The 16643-nt window shown below is 36.6% G+C and overlaps 1 protein-coding gene across 2 annotated transcripts; it reads left to right on the top strand.

The window, feature by feature from the left end:
• Positions 1–12833: 12833 nt before the first annotated feature.
• LOC104415918 lies at positions 12834–15671 on the top strand. Of its 2 annotated transcripts, none has more exons than XR_005553369.1 (5): positions 12834–13510; positions 13866–14021; positions 14787–15064; positions 15168–15266; positions 15441–15671. XR_005553369.1 is itself a non-coding variant. In XM_018860127.2 (5 exons), exons 1-3 carry the CDS (start codon positions 13172–13174, stop codon positions 14801–14803), a joined length of 495 nt encoding a protein of 164 aa, XP_018715672.1. In that variant the 5' UTR covers positions 12834–13171; the 3' UTR covers positions 14804–15064; positions 15168–15266; positions 15441–15671. The 2 variants fall into 2 exon arrangements, 1 of the variants encoding a protein (XP_018715672.1); XM_018860127.2 differs by having other exon boundaries at positions 13883–14021.
• Positions 15672–16643: the final 972 nt, after the last annotated feature.

The raw sequence follows: 16643 nt of genomic DNA on the forward strand, positions 1-16643 counted from the left end.
AAGCCTTCATTATCTATTATATGTATGTTACATTAGATTTCATGCAAAAATAAGGACTTCGGTGTCTTTTAAAGTGAAAAAAAATTAAGTAAAATGCTTATATTAAGGTAATTGGGTTACCACGGAATTTAACATTGCATTTTATTTATTTCCACATAGTTGCATTCGCAAAATTGTTTTCATTTGAAAAAGTAATAGCGGTATATTGAATTTATTTTTTGACCTAATTAAAAAAAACATAAACAAAAATAAAAACCGAAAAACTGAATTGAACAGAACCGAACTAAATCAAATTGGGATTTTGGTTTTGGTTCGATTTTTTTAGAAAACCAAACCAAACCGAATCACTTACACCCATACTCAACGAAAACATCAACATCGTCCTCTCTCCTTGGCCACCGTCGCCGTCCTCACCCCTCAAGGAGCAAATTTAATTATATTATTATTTGCATGTACGATGAGATTCAGAAGATTTTCCCTTCATTTTCACTTCCTTGAGAACTCAATTCTCATGTTTGAGATACGCCTCCATCAAAGAGATGCACACTGCACGATAATCGTTCTATCTAATCACACAGGGGAGAAGCGAATTAAAGCTAATTCATGCCCTAAATCACCAAAGCGCGATGTGATCAACCATCCTCCATCAGCAAAATCAAGTGTGAAATTCGTTGTGCTTGGACTAGGAAGAAGTAGGGTGTCAACAAACGAACTAAATCGAATCGAAAAGTTCGATTTTTTTGGTTGATTCGAGATAATATTAAAAATCGATTTTTTTATCAGGTTTGCTTTTTCTGTTCCGATCACCCAACCGAATTGATAAATCTAAATTTTTCCTTTTATTTTATAAAATCATTTTTTATTTTTTATTTTCTTTCTTTTTCTTTTTCCTTTTTCTTTTCTTCTTCTTCTTCCTTGGTTGATCTCTGGCCACGGTGACAGCTAGCTATTGGCTAGAAGCGAGCTGGAGCCTTGCCATAGGTTGATGAGGCTTGAGCTCGCCAAATTTCGACAAGGTTGAGCCTCGCCAAATCTGGTCACATGGGCGAGGCTCAAGCTTGCTTAGCTTGCACGGATCTGGTGGGCTTGAGCTCGTCATAATCTAGCAAGCTCAAGCTTGCCAGCCGGTGGCAAGGCTCTAGCTCACCTCTAGCCGATCGCCGGCTGCTAACATGGCTAGCGACTAGCCAATGAAAAAGAAGAAAAAGAAAAAGAAAATAAAAATCAATTTAAAATAATAAAAAATTTATTGTGGGAAAATATTTTCCTTACCAAACAGCAAAAAATATTTTCTAGATCATTTTAAAGTTTCAGCCGAAAATCGGAAGATATGGTTATTTTCCTAAAAAATGACTTATTGGAAAATTATTTCTGAAAAAATCATATTTTTCGCGAAACGAACGGAACCTTAATGAAATGTTAATTTGCTTGGGCTCTAACATTTTTTCACTAGTTTTAGACCACTTTGCCATTTCGTAATTTGTCCAATTACAATTAGTAAATTAAGATAATATAAAAGTCATTCATCTTTTTCGTAATTAAAATTCATTTATTGGTACCATTGATATTTCTAATTATATCCACGGAGATGTGTAGACCAATTCTTCTCCAAGGGTATTATGTGAATTCACAATACAAAGTACACAATCATGGATTGTGTCCTCAAAACTTCATTATGTATTATATGTATACGTTACATAGATTTCATGCAAAAAAATTAGAATCTAAGTGTCTTTTAAAGTGATAAAAATTAAGTAAAATGCTAATATTAAAGTAATTGAATTCCTATGGAATTTAATATTACATTTTATTTATTTTCACGTGGTAGCATTCGCAGAATTATTTTCATTTGGAAAAGTGATAGCAATATATTGAATTTATTTTTTCACCTAATTAGAAAAATGAAATTCTTATTAAAACCAATGAATTTTTTATCTTGCTGGGCAAAAGATAATTTGATTGGAAAATTAATCTTACAATATATAAAAGCAAAAAGAAGAAGAAGAAGAAGAAGAAGACAAAAACAAAGACAAAAGTAAAAATAAAAAAACTGAACCAAATCGAACCGAATTGAACGGGTTCAATTAGGTTTTTTGAAAACCGAACCAAACTACTTACACCCCTAGTGAGAAGGATAGAGTGAGAAGGTTAAGAAGAGCTCAGAGAGACTTGCCGTCTAGGAAAAAATATAAAACACAATAGACGATAAAAACAAAAATAACAAGCTCGGATAATTACAATAGCCTACCTTATGTCTTTGCTCAGGTGAAATCATCTAATATCTGTTTACACTTCACGAACCTTTTATTTTGCTAAAAACTATTATATCATCATCATTCACTACTCCATCACTTGTATATACTTAAAACTGGGAAAATCACGGTCCAATTAAGAAATCGAGTAACACAACTCTAAGAAAAACTTGCTTTTCAGTAATTAGTGAAATTGGCTAGTTTTACATGGTTTCCGGGTTGGCAAATACATAGCAGCCATTTAGCTAGAGGGTTTAGCGGTGCTATTGCTCTTCTGTTTCCTTTTTCTTTTCTTTTTTTTTCTTCTCTTTTTCCTTCTTGTTTCTTTTTGCAATCAAGAGTCGAGTTTTGGAGTATACACCGTTTGCGAAGCAAATTCTCTCTCTAGGTTTTCTTTGGCGGGTTCATCCAATACTATATAGCTTTCTTGCTTTTCTGTCTTTACGCTTAAAGCATTCACGAATTAACTCCTCTGCTGCGTCTTCCACCTACTTCCTTGCAGTCACGTTGATTATTCACACGTGTTATTTTTCACGAATGCTCATCTGCCTTTCCTTTATTGATGGATCATCGAGGGGACTAGCCATGAGTTTGTTTTTGTTTTGAAAAAAGGAAAATGAGAGTGTGATCTTTCACTCAAAGGAGGTTGACGGTAGGCTCTAGTAACTTTTTGGCCGTTAGATATGCTCAACTGATCGGGCCGTCCACGAAGATGAATGGAGTCCCTCTCTGTGAAATTTTCCTGGAAACACGAGGACAACGCAGTTTGGCCTATGCTAAGGGCAGGTTTCCAAGTTTGGATCCTCACACTCTCTACCTCGCACGCGTAAACAGTACAGCTGGTTCTTGAATTGTGAGAGAATGGAGAGTTTTCATATTAACTCCTCTGCAGCTCTCTCTTGCGTCTCCCAACTACTCCCACATCAAAAGCGAACCGTCCTTGATTAACGAGACAGAGTAGAAGTAATAGCGAATGCCCTTACAAGACAAGCCGGTCTCTCTTTCCGCTGTTTCGGAGAAATAAATTCAGTAGTTCCATTTTGATGATTGCTGATATTAACTCCTTGCAACGTTCCTGCGTCTTCCACCTACTCCCACATCAAAAGCGGAGCCTCATAAGAAACCAGTCTCTTTCCTCTGTTTTAAAGACATACATTCAGAGAGTTGAATGAGATGGGTGAAGTGAAAGAGACCTTTGGGCTAATCAATGGAAGTGATGGGAGTTGTTGACGGCCCTGTTTCCGATGAAGCGGCGTCTCTTTGCGCATCCACACGCATCCACAAGATGCACGCACGATGAATGCACTTACCTTCGCCTCTGCATCACTTGATGATATGCATCTTGACAGATTCCGAACATATTGATCAGCTGATTCAAGACATTGGGATATAGAAGCAAAGGTGTCGACTACTAAAAGTTGCTTAGTCACTTGAACAAAGAATGCAGCCATATCTCCAAATGAAAACTATATTCAACCAATTTCTTAGACTAAATTCCAAGAAAAAATGAAGAATTATATCAGTACCCCTCCATATCCTATGTATTCTCAACAAAGCCTTATCACCCTTATCAGCTTATTAGTCATGTTCACACAACTTTCAAGTTCATCGAAGCATCAACAAGCGGTTCCAAGAACTGCCTTTGCCGATTCCCCCACGACAAACTTTCAGACGACCTATCCAAGATTAGCGGGGATCCTAGTTTGGAATGAAATTCCTTTCTGAGCTACTATGGGCGCGTTTGGTAACGATTACATTAGGGAGCTGATTCGATAAGAACCGATTCTTTTTATTCGTTCGGGAAGCGATTACGAGTAAAAACACGTGTTTGGTAGCTGTTCAAAATTTTTATTACGGAATAGAATTGCGTTTGGTACCGTATTAATTGATTACGTTGTTCCAAATTAATTTCTTTTGATTTTTAAATAAATTTTAAATAATTTCTTTTGATTTTTAAATAAATTTTAAATAATTTATTTTGATTTTTAAATAAATTTTAAATAATTTCTTTACTTTTTACTTTTTTCTTTTTTTTTTCCTTTTTTTTTTTTTTTCTTTTTCTTTTTTTCCCCTTTTTCCTATTCTTCTTCTTCTTCATTTGGCGGTCGCCGGACCGGCGACCGGCTGAACGAGGGGCGGCGACGCTCACTCAGGAGCGCCGCCGGCCCTCGGCGAGGTCGGCCTTCGTCGGCCGAGCCTCTCGGCGGCCGGGCGAGGCTCGCCCGGCCCGCGAGGCTCGGCCTCGCCCGGCCTCGGCGAGGCCGGCTTGGCCACCCGGCGGGGCGGGCGAGCCTCGCCGATGGCGGGCGAGCCTCACGGGCGGCCCGGGCGAGGCTCGCCCGCCACCGGCGAGGCTCGACCTCGCCCCGCTGGCGAGGCCGAGCCTCGCCCTGCCGGCGAGGCTCGCTGGCCACCGGCGAGGCTTGCCCGGCCCCGTCGGTGGCGGGTCGGCCTCGCCGGTCTTGGCGGCGAGGCTGAGCCACCGGCGAGGCCGGGCCTCGCAGATCGGGCGAGGCCAAGCCTCGCCGGTGGCCGGGCTTGCCTCCGGCGAGCTCGCGGACCTCGCCCGGCTTCGGCGAGCCTCCGGCGATCTCGCCGGACCGGCGGCCGGGCGGCGGACCGGCGACCGGCGGCGGCCGGCGGCCGCGGCGGCGGCGGGCGGCGCGGCGGCGGCGGACGGCGGCGGGCGATGGCGAATGGCAACCGAGATGATAAAAGAGAAGAACAAGGTTTTACCGTTTTGATTCTTTTCGATTCTCGGACGAGAATCAAATTTTTTTATTCTCAAATCTTGTCCAAAATTGTTCAGGAACAAAAAAATTTACCAAACGCAATTCTCGTCCCGGCGATTCGGGAACAAAAATCAGAAAGATGCGCACTTTGTTGGGCAAGTTGCCAAACAGGCCCTATGTTTCCTTTAGCGGTGGTTCCATCACGGATCATCTACTACATTCACCGCAATGATTAAGTTCACCTGCTGAGAATGTGTTGTATACTGAGATAAGATGAAGAGTTAATTGACTTCTGCATTGTTATATCATCGTACATATAGACTGGTGACGATATAAGCAAAAGTTGTCGATTCGATTGTGCACACGAGATTTAGCGATGGTTGTTCTTCCCGTGCAAAATATCGGGTCACGAATGCTTGGAGATCAACCACATTTGCAGAGATCATGGCCACAAAAATAAAATGGAAGAAACAAGCGTGAGGATCCGCTTTTGGATTTTAGTGTATTGATCGTGGCGGTGGTCCACTCGACACGTGGCGATCATTGGTGGGGAAACCTATTGAAGAAATGAGGGAGATACTGACGGATCCCAAGTTCCCAACTGGAGCACAGTGGTGCTCCGCCCTCTTTTCTCTTTTGTTCTAACTTCTTTTTTTCTTCTCCTTTTCATTTTTATTTTTTGTGCAGAAACTCCTGTGGCATTCCGGTTGCGGAAGAATGACCGGCGCGGCGAGAAAGAGAGGAGAGAAGAAACTTGATAACCATATAGGAAGATTTCTTAGCTGACGATTTCCTTTCATTTTCTAGCTTTGTTGAGAGCGCTTATGCAACTTTTTAAATATGATTTTTGAACATATATATAATTTTTTTTTAAAAAGACCAAATCCTTTATCGATTTTTTTTTAAATTTTTATTTGTTTAAAATTGAAAAAATAATGTACACAACTTTTTAAATATCAGTTTGAAAATAATGCTAAAAATCAAATACAAAATATATATATATATATATATATATATATATATATACATATACATATATATATATTAAAAAGACTAAACCCTTCATCAGAATTTTAAAATTTTTAATTGTTTAAAATGAAAAAATAATGTATGCAATTTTTAAATATAAATTTTAACAATAATACTAAAAAATTCGAATACATGTATATATTTTTAAAAAGACCAAACACTTCATCGGAATTTTTTTAATTTTTATTTGCTTAAAATTGAAAAAAATATGTATGCAACTTTTTAAATATAATTTTTCACAATAATGTTAAAAAAATCAAATACATATAAAAAAAATTAAAAAAAAGGCCAAATCCTTCATTGAAATTTTTAATTTTTTTTAAATTGAAAAAATAATGTATGCAACTTTTTAAATATAAATTTTAACAATAATACTAAAAAATTCGAATACATGTATATATTTTTAAAAAGACCAAACACTTCATCGGAATTTTTTAATTTTTATTTGCTTAAAATTGAAAAAAATATGTATGCAACTTTTTAAATATAATTTTTCACAATAATGTTAAAAAAATCAAATACATATAAAAAAATTAAAAAAGGCCAAATCCTTCATTGAAATTTTTAAATTTTTATTTTTTTAAATTGAAAAAATAATGTAGGCAACTTTTTAAATATAAATTTGAAAATAAGGCTAAAAAATCAAATATATATATAATTTTTTTAATAAAAAAGATCAAACCCTTCATCAGAATTTTTAAATTTTTAATTGTTTAAAATTAAAAAAATAATGTATGCAATTTTTAAATATAAATTTTGACAATAATACTAAAAAAATCAAATGCATATATATTTTTGAAAAAAAAGACCAAATCCTTCGCTGAAATTTTTTAATTTTATCTTTTAAAATTTGAAAAAATAATGTATGCAACTTTTTAAATATAAATTTTAAAATAATGCTAAGAAATCAAATATATATAATTTTTTTTAAAAGACCAAACCCTTTGTCGGAATTTTTTAATTTTTATTTGTTTAAAATTGAAAAGAATAATGTATGCAACTTTTTAAATATAAATTTTGACAATAATGCTAAAAAAATCAAATATATAAATATTTTTAAAAAATACCAATATATATATTTTGCATTTATATATATTTTATTTTTTTAGCATTATTTTGGCATTTTAAAAAATAATAACAAGGGCAAAATCAAAAATTTAAAGAATAAGTGAGAATAATTTTGGAAAAAAAAATTTCAGCATTTTGCCAAATGCTAAAAGCTTAAAGCTAATCCGTACTAGTATTAGGGTTTTAGCTTTCCTAATCTTGCTTTCGTTTGAAAGCTACTTCAAAATGACTGCCAAACGGTTCAGCATTTCCCAAGGAGGCTGAAAACCCCTTGAGAATATTGAATCAAACACACCATTCGTCCTTGTCTAAACATTTGCCGCATTCTCTTCTTGGAGTTTAGAAACTTCCATTCTCGTTGCCACGGCATTCTGGTGAAGGGCGGAATCAAACCCGCATGAGAGCCGATCGAATTCACTCATCGAAGCATTCGAACATGACGGTCAAAAGAAAATGGCCGACGGGTTTTTCCACAATGCCATGCTGGATTTGAAGTAGAGAAGATAGCTCTCGAGAAGATGATGGGGGAGGACTAGTATCTCCGCTATTGGTGCAATCGTGGGTGGGCTAGTATGTCTCGCGTGCTTAAATAATTTAGGAATAAGAACTTTAAAAATTCTAAAACTTATCATAAAAGTACAATTGAATTTTAAAATTTTTAAAAGGTTCAACATAATCTTAAAACTTCTCATTAAACTACAATCAAGTCATAACATTTTTAAAAAGTGCAATCAAATTCTAAAATTTATCACGAAAGTACAATTGAGTTTCTCAACTTTCAAAATATGCAATTAACGGAATGAATTGATTGGACCAGTTAAATAAGTTTTAGCATTTTATTGTATTTTTTGAAATTTTTAAGACTCTATTTAGTTTTTGAAAGTTTTAGACTCTATTAACACTTTCATGACATTTATATCAATAATTTATGAGTTGAAGTATAATTTCAATCCGGTTTTATCCCACGTGTAACAAAATGTTTATTCTCTATCATAGTTGAAAATCGGGAATAATCAAAATTACACAATATCCGTAATTGTTATCTAACTAAAGATAAATTATTTATAGAGGGCGTGTAGCTTTTTTTTTTTTTTTGGTTGTAAGCTAAAAATTGGTACCATCATGCTAAGTCGGAGTATTATGTTATAACTATTTTTCATGTTTTTCTTTATTAATTAAAAAATTATTCCTTTACATAAGAATAAAATAGAAAATAGAATTGTTGAAATTTTCTATATTTTTACATTCTGATGAAGAATACATGAGCCTATAACTTTATTAGATGATTATCTAATATTAATTAAGGATATGTACAATTAAAAAAAATATATATATATATATATATATATATATATATATATATATATAATCCTAAAAGATATAAAGAATCGAGAGAAGTATTAAAATTATCTCTAATGGAGGAATACCCTAGAGAAATATACGTAACACCTAAAATGATATTTTCTTTCTAAAATTCATGGTAGGGCTCCAGTTAATTGGGAAATAAAGAACAGAAGTAAAATCACTCAAACAAATTTCTCATAATCATGAAATAAATAGATAACCTATATGACTTTTCAATTTGTCTACAAAAGATTCCGAAGAAAATAATAGTCAAACTTTGATTAGACATAACATTTCCGTCCAACGTCTTATTAACTCAATTTTTGCACCTAGAAAAGCCCAATTATGCTGTTTGATTTAACAGAAACAGTATTGGGTCAGACTAGATTGACTATAATTTTTCATCCGACAGTCCATTGACTCAATTTTTGCACTTATAAAAAGCTGAAGACCCAATCATACCAAAATACAGTTTGGTTTAAAAGAAGAAAGCATCATCCTCAATCAAGATGATTGGACGGTCACCGCATTATTGCCATGATTGACCTGATTTAGATATTAGAAATCTCTAATTATTACATATCATCTTATTGGAATTTAACTATATATATATATTGCATATCTTTTTACTCAAATTTGGCCAAAGTTTGATGGATCATAAGATAACTTTTCCATTCAACATCCTATTAACTTAATTTTTACATCTATAGAAAGCTCAACTTCCTAAATACGGTTCAATTTAAATAAAAAGTGTTAGAATTGTGAATTTTTGGGAATCAAACCGAATTGGAAACGAAAATGTTCCACCAGTCCTGTGAGTAAGCGCACAGGAACTTGCTAGACTATTTACTACTATGTCAAGGCTCCTGAATTCATCCATACAGCGTTTATCATGAATCAATTCTTCCGGTGACCTCTCTCTAGTAGGTACGACTTCTTGTGCTTAGTTGATTCATGGTGACGTATTTGTTCGTCGATGGATTGATCTTGCTCAGAGCGGAGCTCCTTCTCTTTCTTCATCACTTCGACTTCGCCCTCTCTGTTGCTTGCGCATTCGGCGAATTGAGGACTACAAGTGGTGTAGCCTGAGACACCTCCTGATCTGGCCGATTTCACGCCAAAAATGGAATTACTGGGTGAGTCACTCGTCCTATGTACCTGTTATTTAGTTGGGATCACTTGCGATTTGAAGATTTCATGTCTCCTCGTTCTAGAATCTGAATTGGACCTTCTTGTCAATCCCATTGCCTATAATTTGCTTGAAACATAAGAGCTCTTATAAGAACTATGTTACTAAGCATTTGATCTGGCTTCAATTTATGAAACTTGAAAGCAAAATCTTTCGTTGATCTTATACTTTTTTACTATTTACTCTTTCGTAAGGCATGCGGCGTTAATTCGGTTTGACCTAATTTAGATTATTGGAAAGTCCTAAACATCATAATGTCAATTACTTTAAATCATCTTATTGGAATTTTTTTAAAAAAATATGCTATTATGCCTTTTTTTTTATCAAAATTTCATCGGACATAAAGGGCCCTGACGCTTCTTCGGCAAGACTATACCCTTTGTCGAGATAAGCTTGCTCAGCAGCCATGTAGGCTTTGGCTGCTTTAGACATTAGTCTCCTCCCATCCCCGCCTTATCTTGGGTCACGCAAGCGAGCTCGGCATGGAAAAACATATGCTGTTGGTAGTATAGGACAAGATATGTGAAAGGAGTGACCGCTATAAATTTGTTTTTATTTGGACGAAAGGGTAAAAGGGAAAAATAATGGAAATTATTTTGCGCAGTTATTTATCACAAGACAATTATCAGCAAAAGGGAATAATTAAAAGTAAAATCGTATGTGATGCCAAAAAATGGACACAATAAAATATCCACCACAAACAACCGATTGGATACATAAGGTGCAATATAAGTCAATACAAATTAAATATATAGATCAATGCAATATGTTGCACGTCTATACATATGCATGCAAAAACCAACTGCAGTAACAGGTGCAAGATCAGTAAGTATATATGGAATCACTAAAATATGAGACATTACATTAGCAAAATGACATTGTGGGTCATTGCCCAAACCAAATTTGGGGACCAACATCTAATATCAAACAAGCTACTCACATCATTGTCTGATTAGAAATGGTTTAGTTTTAGTTTTTCCAACTGTTTGATTTCTAGAAATTGCCAAAATGGGGATATGACTACATGAATTGGGCAAAGATGCAAATGGTAAAATTGGATGCGATTCATGAGACGCACATGAAATATCTAGTTAAAATTTAACGCGTCACTAAAGAATCTAGAATTTTATGTCGTCGTCATCTGCTCGCTGCTTTCATCATTGGAACTATAGATCAATTCATCCCTGTCGGGAGCAGCGATTGAACCTTTTATTGCTCCCGCCACGGGCCGCTTTCGCTGGACTTTTCTGTACTTTTATCCTAAAAGTCATGATCAAAACACATGAAAAATTGTTCTATTTCATTAAAATTAAATATCAGAGCAATTAATACTTGCTGTCCTCAAAATTTCATCATCCGAAAAGCTTCTGATTGATCTCTTGATGATTCCTTTGCAACAACTTCCTTCTGTTGTGCAGGCTCGACAACTTCATTAGCCAGTAATCACGTGGACATTAACAAGACGTCACAGGTGCAGAAAGAACTGACGAAATTTGCCATAAACATAAATAAAATGACTATTTGTCCTAACTTCATCCTCCTCGGATTCATCATCCGAAGATTCGAGTCCTTGGCAAGGCTAGCAATTGTGCCGTATCTAGACGCTAATGGTTGCTTCTTTGGAGCAGGTTCCTAAAAGCAAAAGGGGGGGGACATATATATCTAAAATCACAGACAAAAGGGCCAATTAAAACTGTCAGCCAGCCGGCCACCCCGGGCCCCCTTAAGGGCTCGAGCCTCTTCATTTCCCTATACCCGGCCGGGATTGGTTACCCAGGAAAGGCATCGCGGGGATCCAAGGGGATTACCTATCCTCCCGAGGGAGGGCGTGGCTGGGTAACCCAGTGGGGTTGGAATATTTTTCAAGCTCGGAATCCCAGGCTCTACCCAGTTCTTCACCCCCTAAGAGTTTTCTCTAGGTTCCGTCGCATGGACTTAACGGGAGCCTTTTATAAACCTGCTCAGATCTCAACTATAAAGTAAATGAAACATCAAAAAGCGACTAAACAGCCATTTATGACAGAAACACGAGAAACAGTTATGGTGCAAACGTACTTTCTTTTGTTCCTTTGAATGTGAGGGTGAATCTTTTGAACCACTGGTTTCTTCCTTGTTTTTCGGTGGCTTTTTCATTTCAAATTTCTACATTTTTGAACGGCCTAATGCAAATAAAGACAAATAGTTCAAATCTCCATGTAGAGATCACCAAATACAGTGGTTGCACAGCATAAGAAATTATAACACAGTTCTCCTCCTCCTCGAAATTAGAGCTTTCTGACATTTTTATGCTAGCAAATCATTCGACTGTTTGTATTAAACAATTACTTTAAAGCATAAACACTTTTTACTGATAATTGCAATTGACACCACGTAATTTTCTCACATATTTATTTTCATATTGATACTAATTTGCTAAATTAATATACCTAAACTTTCTTGAAGTAAAAAACAACCCCATAATGCATGTTGGCTCGAGTGAAGCTACATCCATAGTATGGTGTTTCCAAAGTATTTGCCAATAATTATGTAGATTTCTTTGGAATACATGTTTTAATGTCTACCGGTTGAATAAACGAATACAATTTGCTAAGATGAGGATATAAGGAATTTTTTTGATGTTCACTTAACTTGGAATTTGGATAAGATGAGTCATGGTAGCTTTTCTAAAAAATTGATTTGCACTCAAGAAAAAATCGAGGTTTCAATCGTTGCTAGCAATTATTATTATTTTTTAAAATAAAATATTTTACTATTTATAATAAATTGTCTTTTTATCCATATGAAATAATAGAGGATTAGTTATCTTGTGATCAAGTGAATCTTCTCATGGAGCTATATTAGGTAAAATTTGTATAAAAATATATCAAAAATCATTGTTTTTTACTCATGTGATTTTAAGATTTATTTTGTAATTTTTTAGGTCCCTTCACATCTTCATCTCCAAGATTTAGATTAACAAGATAATTTTTTTCTCTAATAATTCATTATTCTTATTTTGGTCTTTTCTTCACTTCACTTGTTTTATGCATAACAGATATCATTGATCTTAATTTTTAATCACCTGAGAGTCATTCTACTGCAATTTAATTTGAGCTTAAGCAAAGAAAGCCATTTCACTAGGCATAGATGGTGCCATGAGTTGTGCCATTATTGCCTCTGCTTTAGACTTACCCTCATTACAGCACTGGCTGGGAGACAGACAGTGAGATCAAGGCCTCCGTCACTCTCTGCCCCTCTTTAATGCCCCTGCAGCACATCTCTCACTATCTATCATCTCAACGGCATACGCTGCCTTTAATCTACTTTCAAAGAACATAAGGAACACGCGCAAGGTCATTCTCTTCACACCCATTCTCCCTGCATTTCAGACGTGCTCATGTAGGATTATTGCAAGTAGAGCCATGGCATCACCAACCATAAGTAATTCTCTTCGCCTTACCGACGTGCCTGCTGGAGAATTGTAAGTAGAGCGATGGCGTCACTGGGGTGAGCGTGATTCTAAGGTAGAATCGGAACCGAAGAACCAAACCGGCGGGACCAATTCGGTTCCTGGTTCTATGAGGGGCCGGGTAGGTTCTCGGTTCCATTTTTTTAGGAACCGGAACCGGCGTAACTTGGGAACCGGGAACACCCAAACCCTGAATTTGTCTTTCTCGTTTCTCTCTGTCAACAACAAGAAAAGGGAACCCATTTCTCCTTCGTTCTTCCCCTTGGTCCATTCTTGCTTCGCGACGCTGTGGTTCTTTCCACTTCTCTGTGGTTCTGTTCATCTCGTCGTTCTTGACATCTTGTTCCTCTCCGCGACGCTGTGGTTCTCGTTCGAATCGTTTGCTATCACCAACGCCGGCCGCGGCTCAGCGACCATCATCCAACAGCTGCGCAACATCATCACTCAGGTCTCTCTCTCTCTGCGATTTTGAGTGCATTAATTTGTTCCCTCTCAGGACACTTTGTTGAAACTCTCCCTCTCTCCCTGTATCTCTCGCTCTCTTTGGTGGTTGTTTTTTTTTTCTTGTTTCTTTTACGGTGAGTGCGGCGACAAACATTCACTCGGGGCGCGGCGGTTGTGTGATTTTTCTACTGCAAATTGCAACCCAAAAGTTTAAAAAATGCAAGCAATATATTTCTTTTCTAATTATTTTGGACAAAAGCAGTTTCTTTTTCAGCACGCTTAACAAGTGCTTAAAATTTGCTTTCGTTGTTCTGTTTTAGCCTTTTGGTTTTGCTATTCACTTGCATTCACTCGTGCAGTTTTTTTGCTTTTGTAGGTTGAGGAGAACATCGGCAAGTTCGCCAAGAAAGGTTTGACGCCATCACAGATTGGTGTCATTCTTCGTGACTCTCACGGGATTGCCCAAGTGAAGAGCATCACGGGGAGCAAGATTTTGCGTATCCTCAAGGCTCACGGTATGTTTTACTTCGCATGTTCATTATATTTGTGAAGTGAATTTGCCGGTTAATATATATGAAATGGATTTCAGATCTACAGAAGTAACTCTTTATATGCTATATAGTACTTAAATTGTAAGCTTGATGACTTTGGTGGCTGACACCAGTTAAAGCACAACTTTAAGAGGAGATAAATTAGTTTTTAGAGCTTGCTATGTTCTTGGGGTCCCAAAATCATCCTGAAAACTATGTTGTGCACTATCTGTTGTTCATCAAAAGTTGATTTTCGAGGCTTGATTTATTATTGGAATTGTCTTACTTCATATCTAGCTTTAGCATCTTTCTATTGTTCATGTATCCCTTTCCTGTATTCTAAAATGATTGGCATAATAGTGACTAGTGAGGTGAGGCTAATTTGGGTTTGTCTTCGAAATTTTAAAACAGCATAAATCGTACAGCTTTGTCCTCTTTGTAAGATAAGCTCATGATGATTGTCCTCATGCAATCACCTTGTTCATTAGGCAGTTCTATGATGAGCTTGTTTCTGTATAGAACTAAGTTGCTTCATCAGTGGCTGAATCTGGTGAATCAGATTTAGTTTCTGAGATAATATGCTGCATATGGTCTCTGTCATGTACAAGATATTCTTGAAGCTGTTTGGGCTAATTATTACTCCTTGATTCTATCATCTCGTGTCATTGCTTTTATGAATCCTCGCTTGCATAAATTGCTAATTACTGTCCAACCTTTCGAAATATGAATGACCTCTTTCTGTTGTTTCAGATTATAGCAATATCTGAACAGGCATCTGAGTACATGGAAGAATCCAAGAGCCCTGGAGAAAGCTCAAACCCTCTGGGCTAGAAATCTTTCGACATGCTTGCTGTTGTTGCTGCTACTGAGGATCTTTGGCTATTTATCCTCTCTGAAAAGGGTTTGAGGGTGCGCATTTCCTCCTCTGGGACATAATTAAAGCAGCAGACACCTTTCTACTGAATCAAGTAGTAGGTTGCTCATTGTTGTATCAGAAGGTTGAAGCTGTACAATATTCAGACTCAGAGGTTTGTAAAAAAAAAATGTGTGTTTGGGACAAAGAGAACACGAACAAGTGAGTATGATCCTCATGAGAAGGGGCTTACTGATTTGTGATATATGTATTTGCAGGCTTAGGCTACGCTAGCAAGGGTAACTCTCGGATTTCGATCTGTCGGTCAAGCGGTGAATATGGCCCCAAAAGTGTGGTCGGCCATGTTTCTTTGAATGGTATTGAAGCTAGAGTTTCGTACATTTATTTTAGACATCCTATCTACATTATTTGTTCATTTGAGTCATAAAGCACCTGAGACTTATTGGATTTGTATATCTTGGTTGATTCAAAGTTTTCTCAAGGTGCACTAGCTTCACAAAATGCTCATGTTACTTCTTTCGCTTTTGCAGAGAAATACATTATCTAAGTGCAAGTTAAATAGTCTCAATTCCCAAGACAACAATGGAGATGGCAATTTTAAAAAGGTACTTGTTTAGTAGTATCCATTATCACTTTGTCATTTGTAAAATATTCAACATAGGTCTAACGTGGCATGTGGCATACTCATTTTTGCTAGTATCACCGTGTAGAATGTTGGTTCACATTCTAGAATATTAAATGCTTACGAGTATTATAGATTTTGTGTTTGTGTTGTATTTTCTTTGATGAATGACAAGCTTGTTTATTATTGCTACATACATTTCTGTTTTCTTTTTTTTTTAGAACTAAAAATGAAACAAAAAATAAAAAAGAACCTATTGGAATTTGGAATCGACCCCAAAACCTGTGATAGGGTAAGTTCCAGATTCATGATTCAGACGGGTAGGTTTGAAGGTAGGCTTCAAGTTCCAGGCAGAACCTGTAAAGAACCGAGAACCACTCACCCCTAGGTATCACCAAGCCCTAAATGTTCTCTTTCTTTACAAGCATGCCTGCGGGAGTTCCGCAAATAGGGTCATGGCAAATAGGGTCATGGCGATAGCTTCTCCTTTGTTGGTGTCTCGATGGCTTCATCATCTCCATGGACAGCAGAGCCCATTAAACAAAGATCAGCTCTAGTAAAAATCACACAGCCAATTTCCTTATTTCAAAACCAAAAGACACTGATGGCCAATCTGGACCTTCATCATAAGTTGAAGTTGAACACGTGAGAAGTATTTGGGAGTCAGTAAGTTGCTGCAGTATTGAAGCGAAGCGATGTACGACTTGGCTTCAACGTGCAACTGATACCAAGTCCTACATCGCGTCGACAACGTACACGAGCGTTGCTGAAACTTAAATAATTCGAAAAGCATAAGCATAACAGTTCCAATCAATAAACATCTAGGACTACAAATTCTTTTTTGTTCCCCGTTTGCCAAGTACCATATAATTCTGCTACACGGTTAAAATCGCAAAGAAGCCTATAGAGTGTCGCTCCACTCTTGCAGAGTAATCAATGTTCAAAGAGCTTGCTTAGCCGTTCAAACATTTAGCTACCGACCGTGGTCATTTCGCTTCTGTGAACTCCACTAATCTTCTTCTAGTCCTCTTTATTGTTTTCCTTTTTCTCTTGTTGCAGAGCAAACATTCAGTCAAAGTATGGTCAACGGATTTCAATTCTCAATCTTTGA

This window comes from Eucalyptus grandis, chromosome 7 (assembly GCF_016545825.1).
Source record: "Eucalyptus grandis isolate ANBG69807.140 chromosome 7, ASM1654582v1, whole genome shotgun sequence".
NCBI lineage: Eukaryota > Viridiplantae > Streptophyta > Magnoliopsida > Myrtales > Myrtaceae > Eucalyptus > Eucalyptus grandis.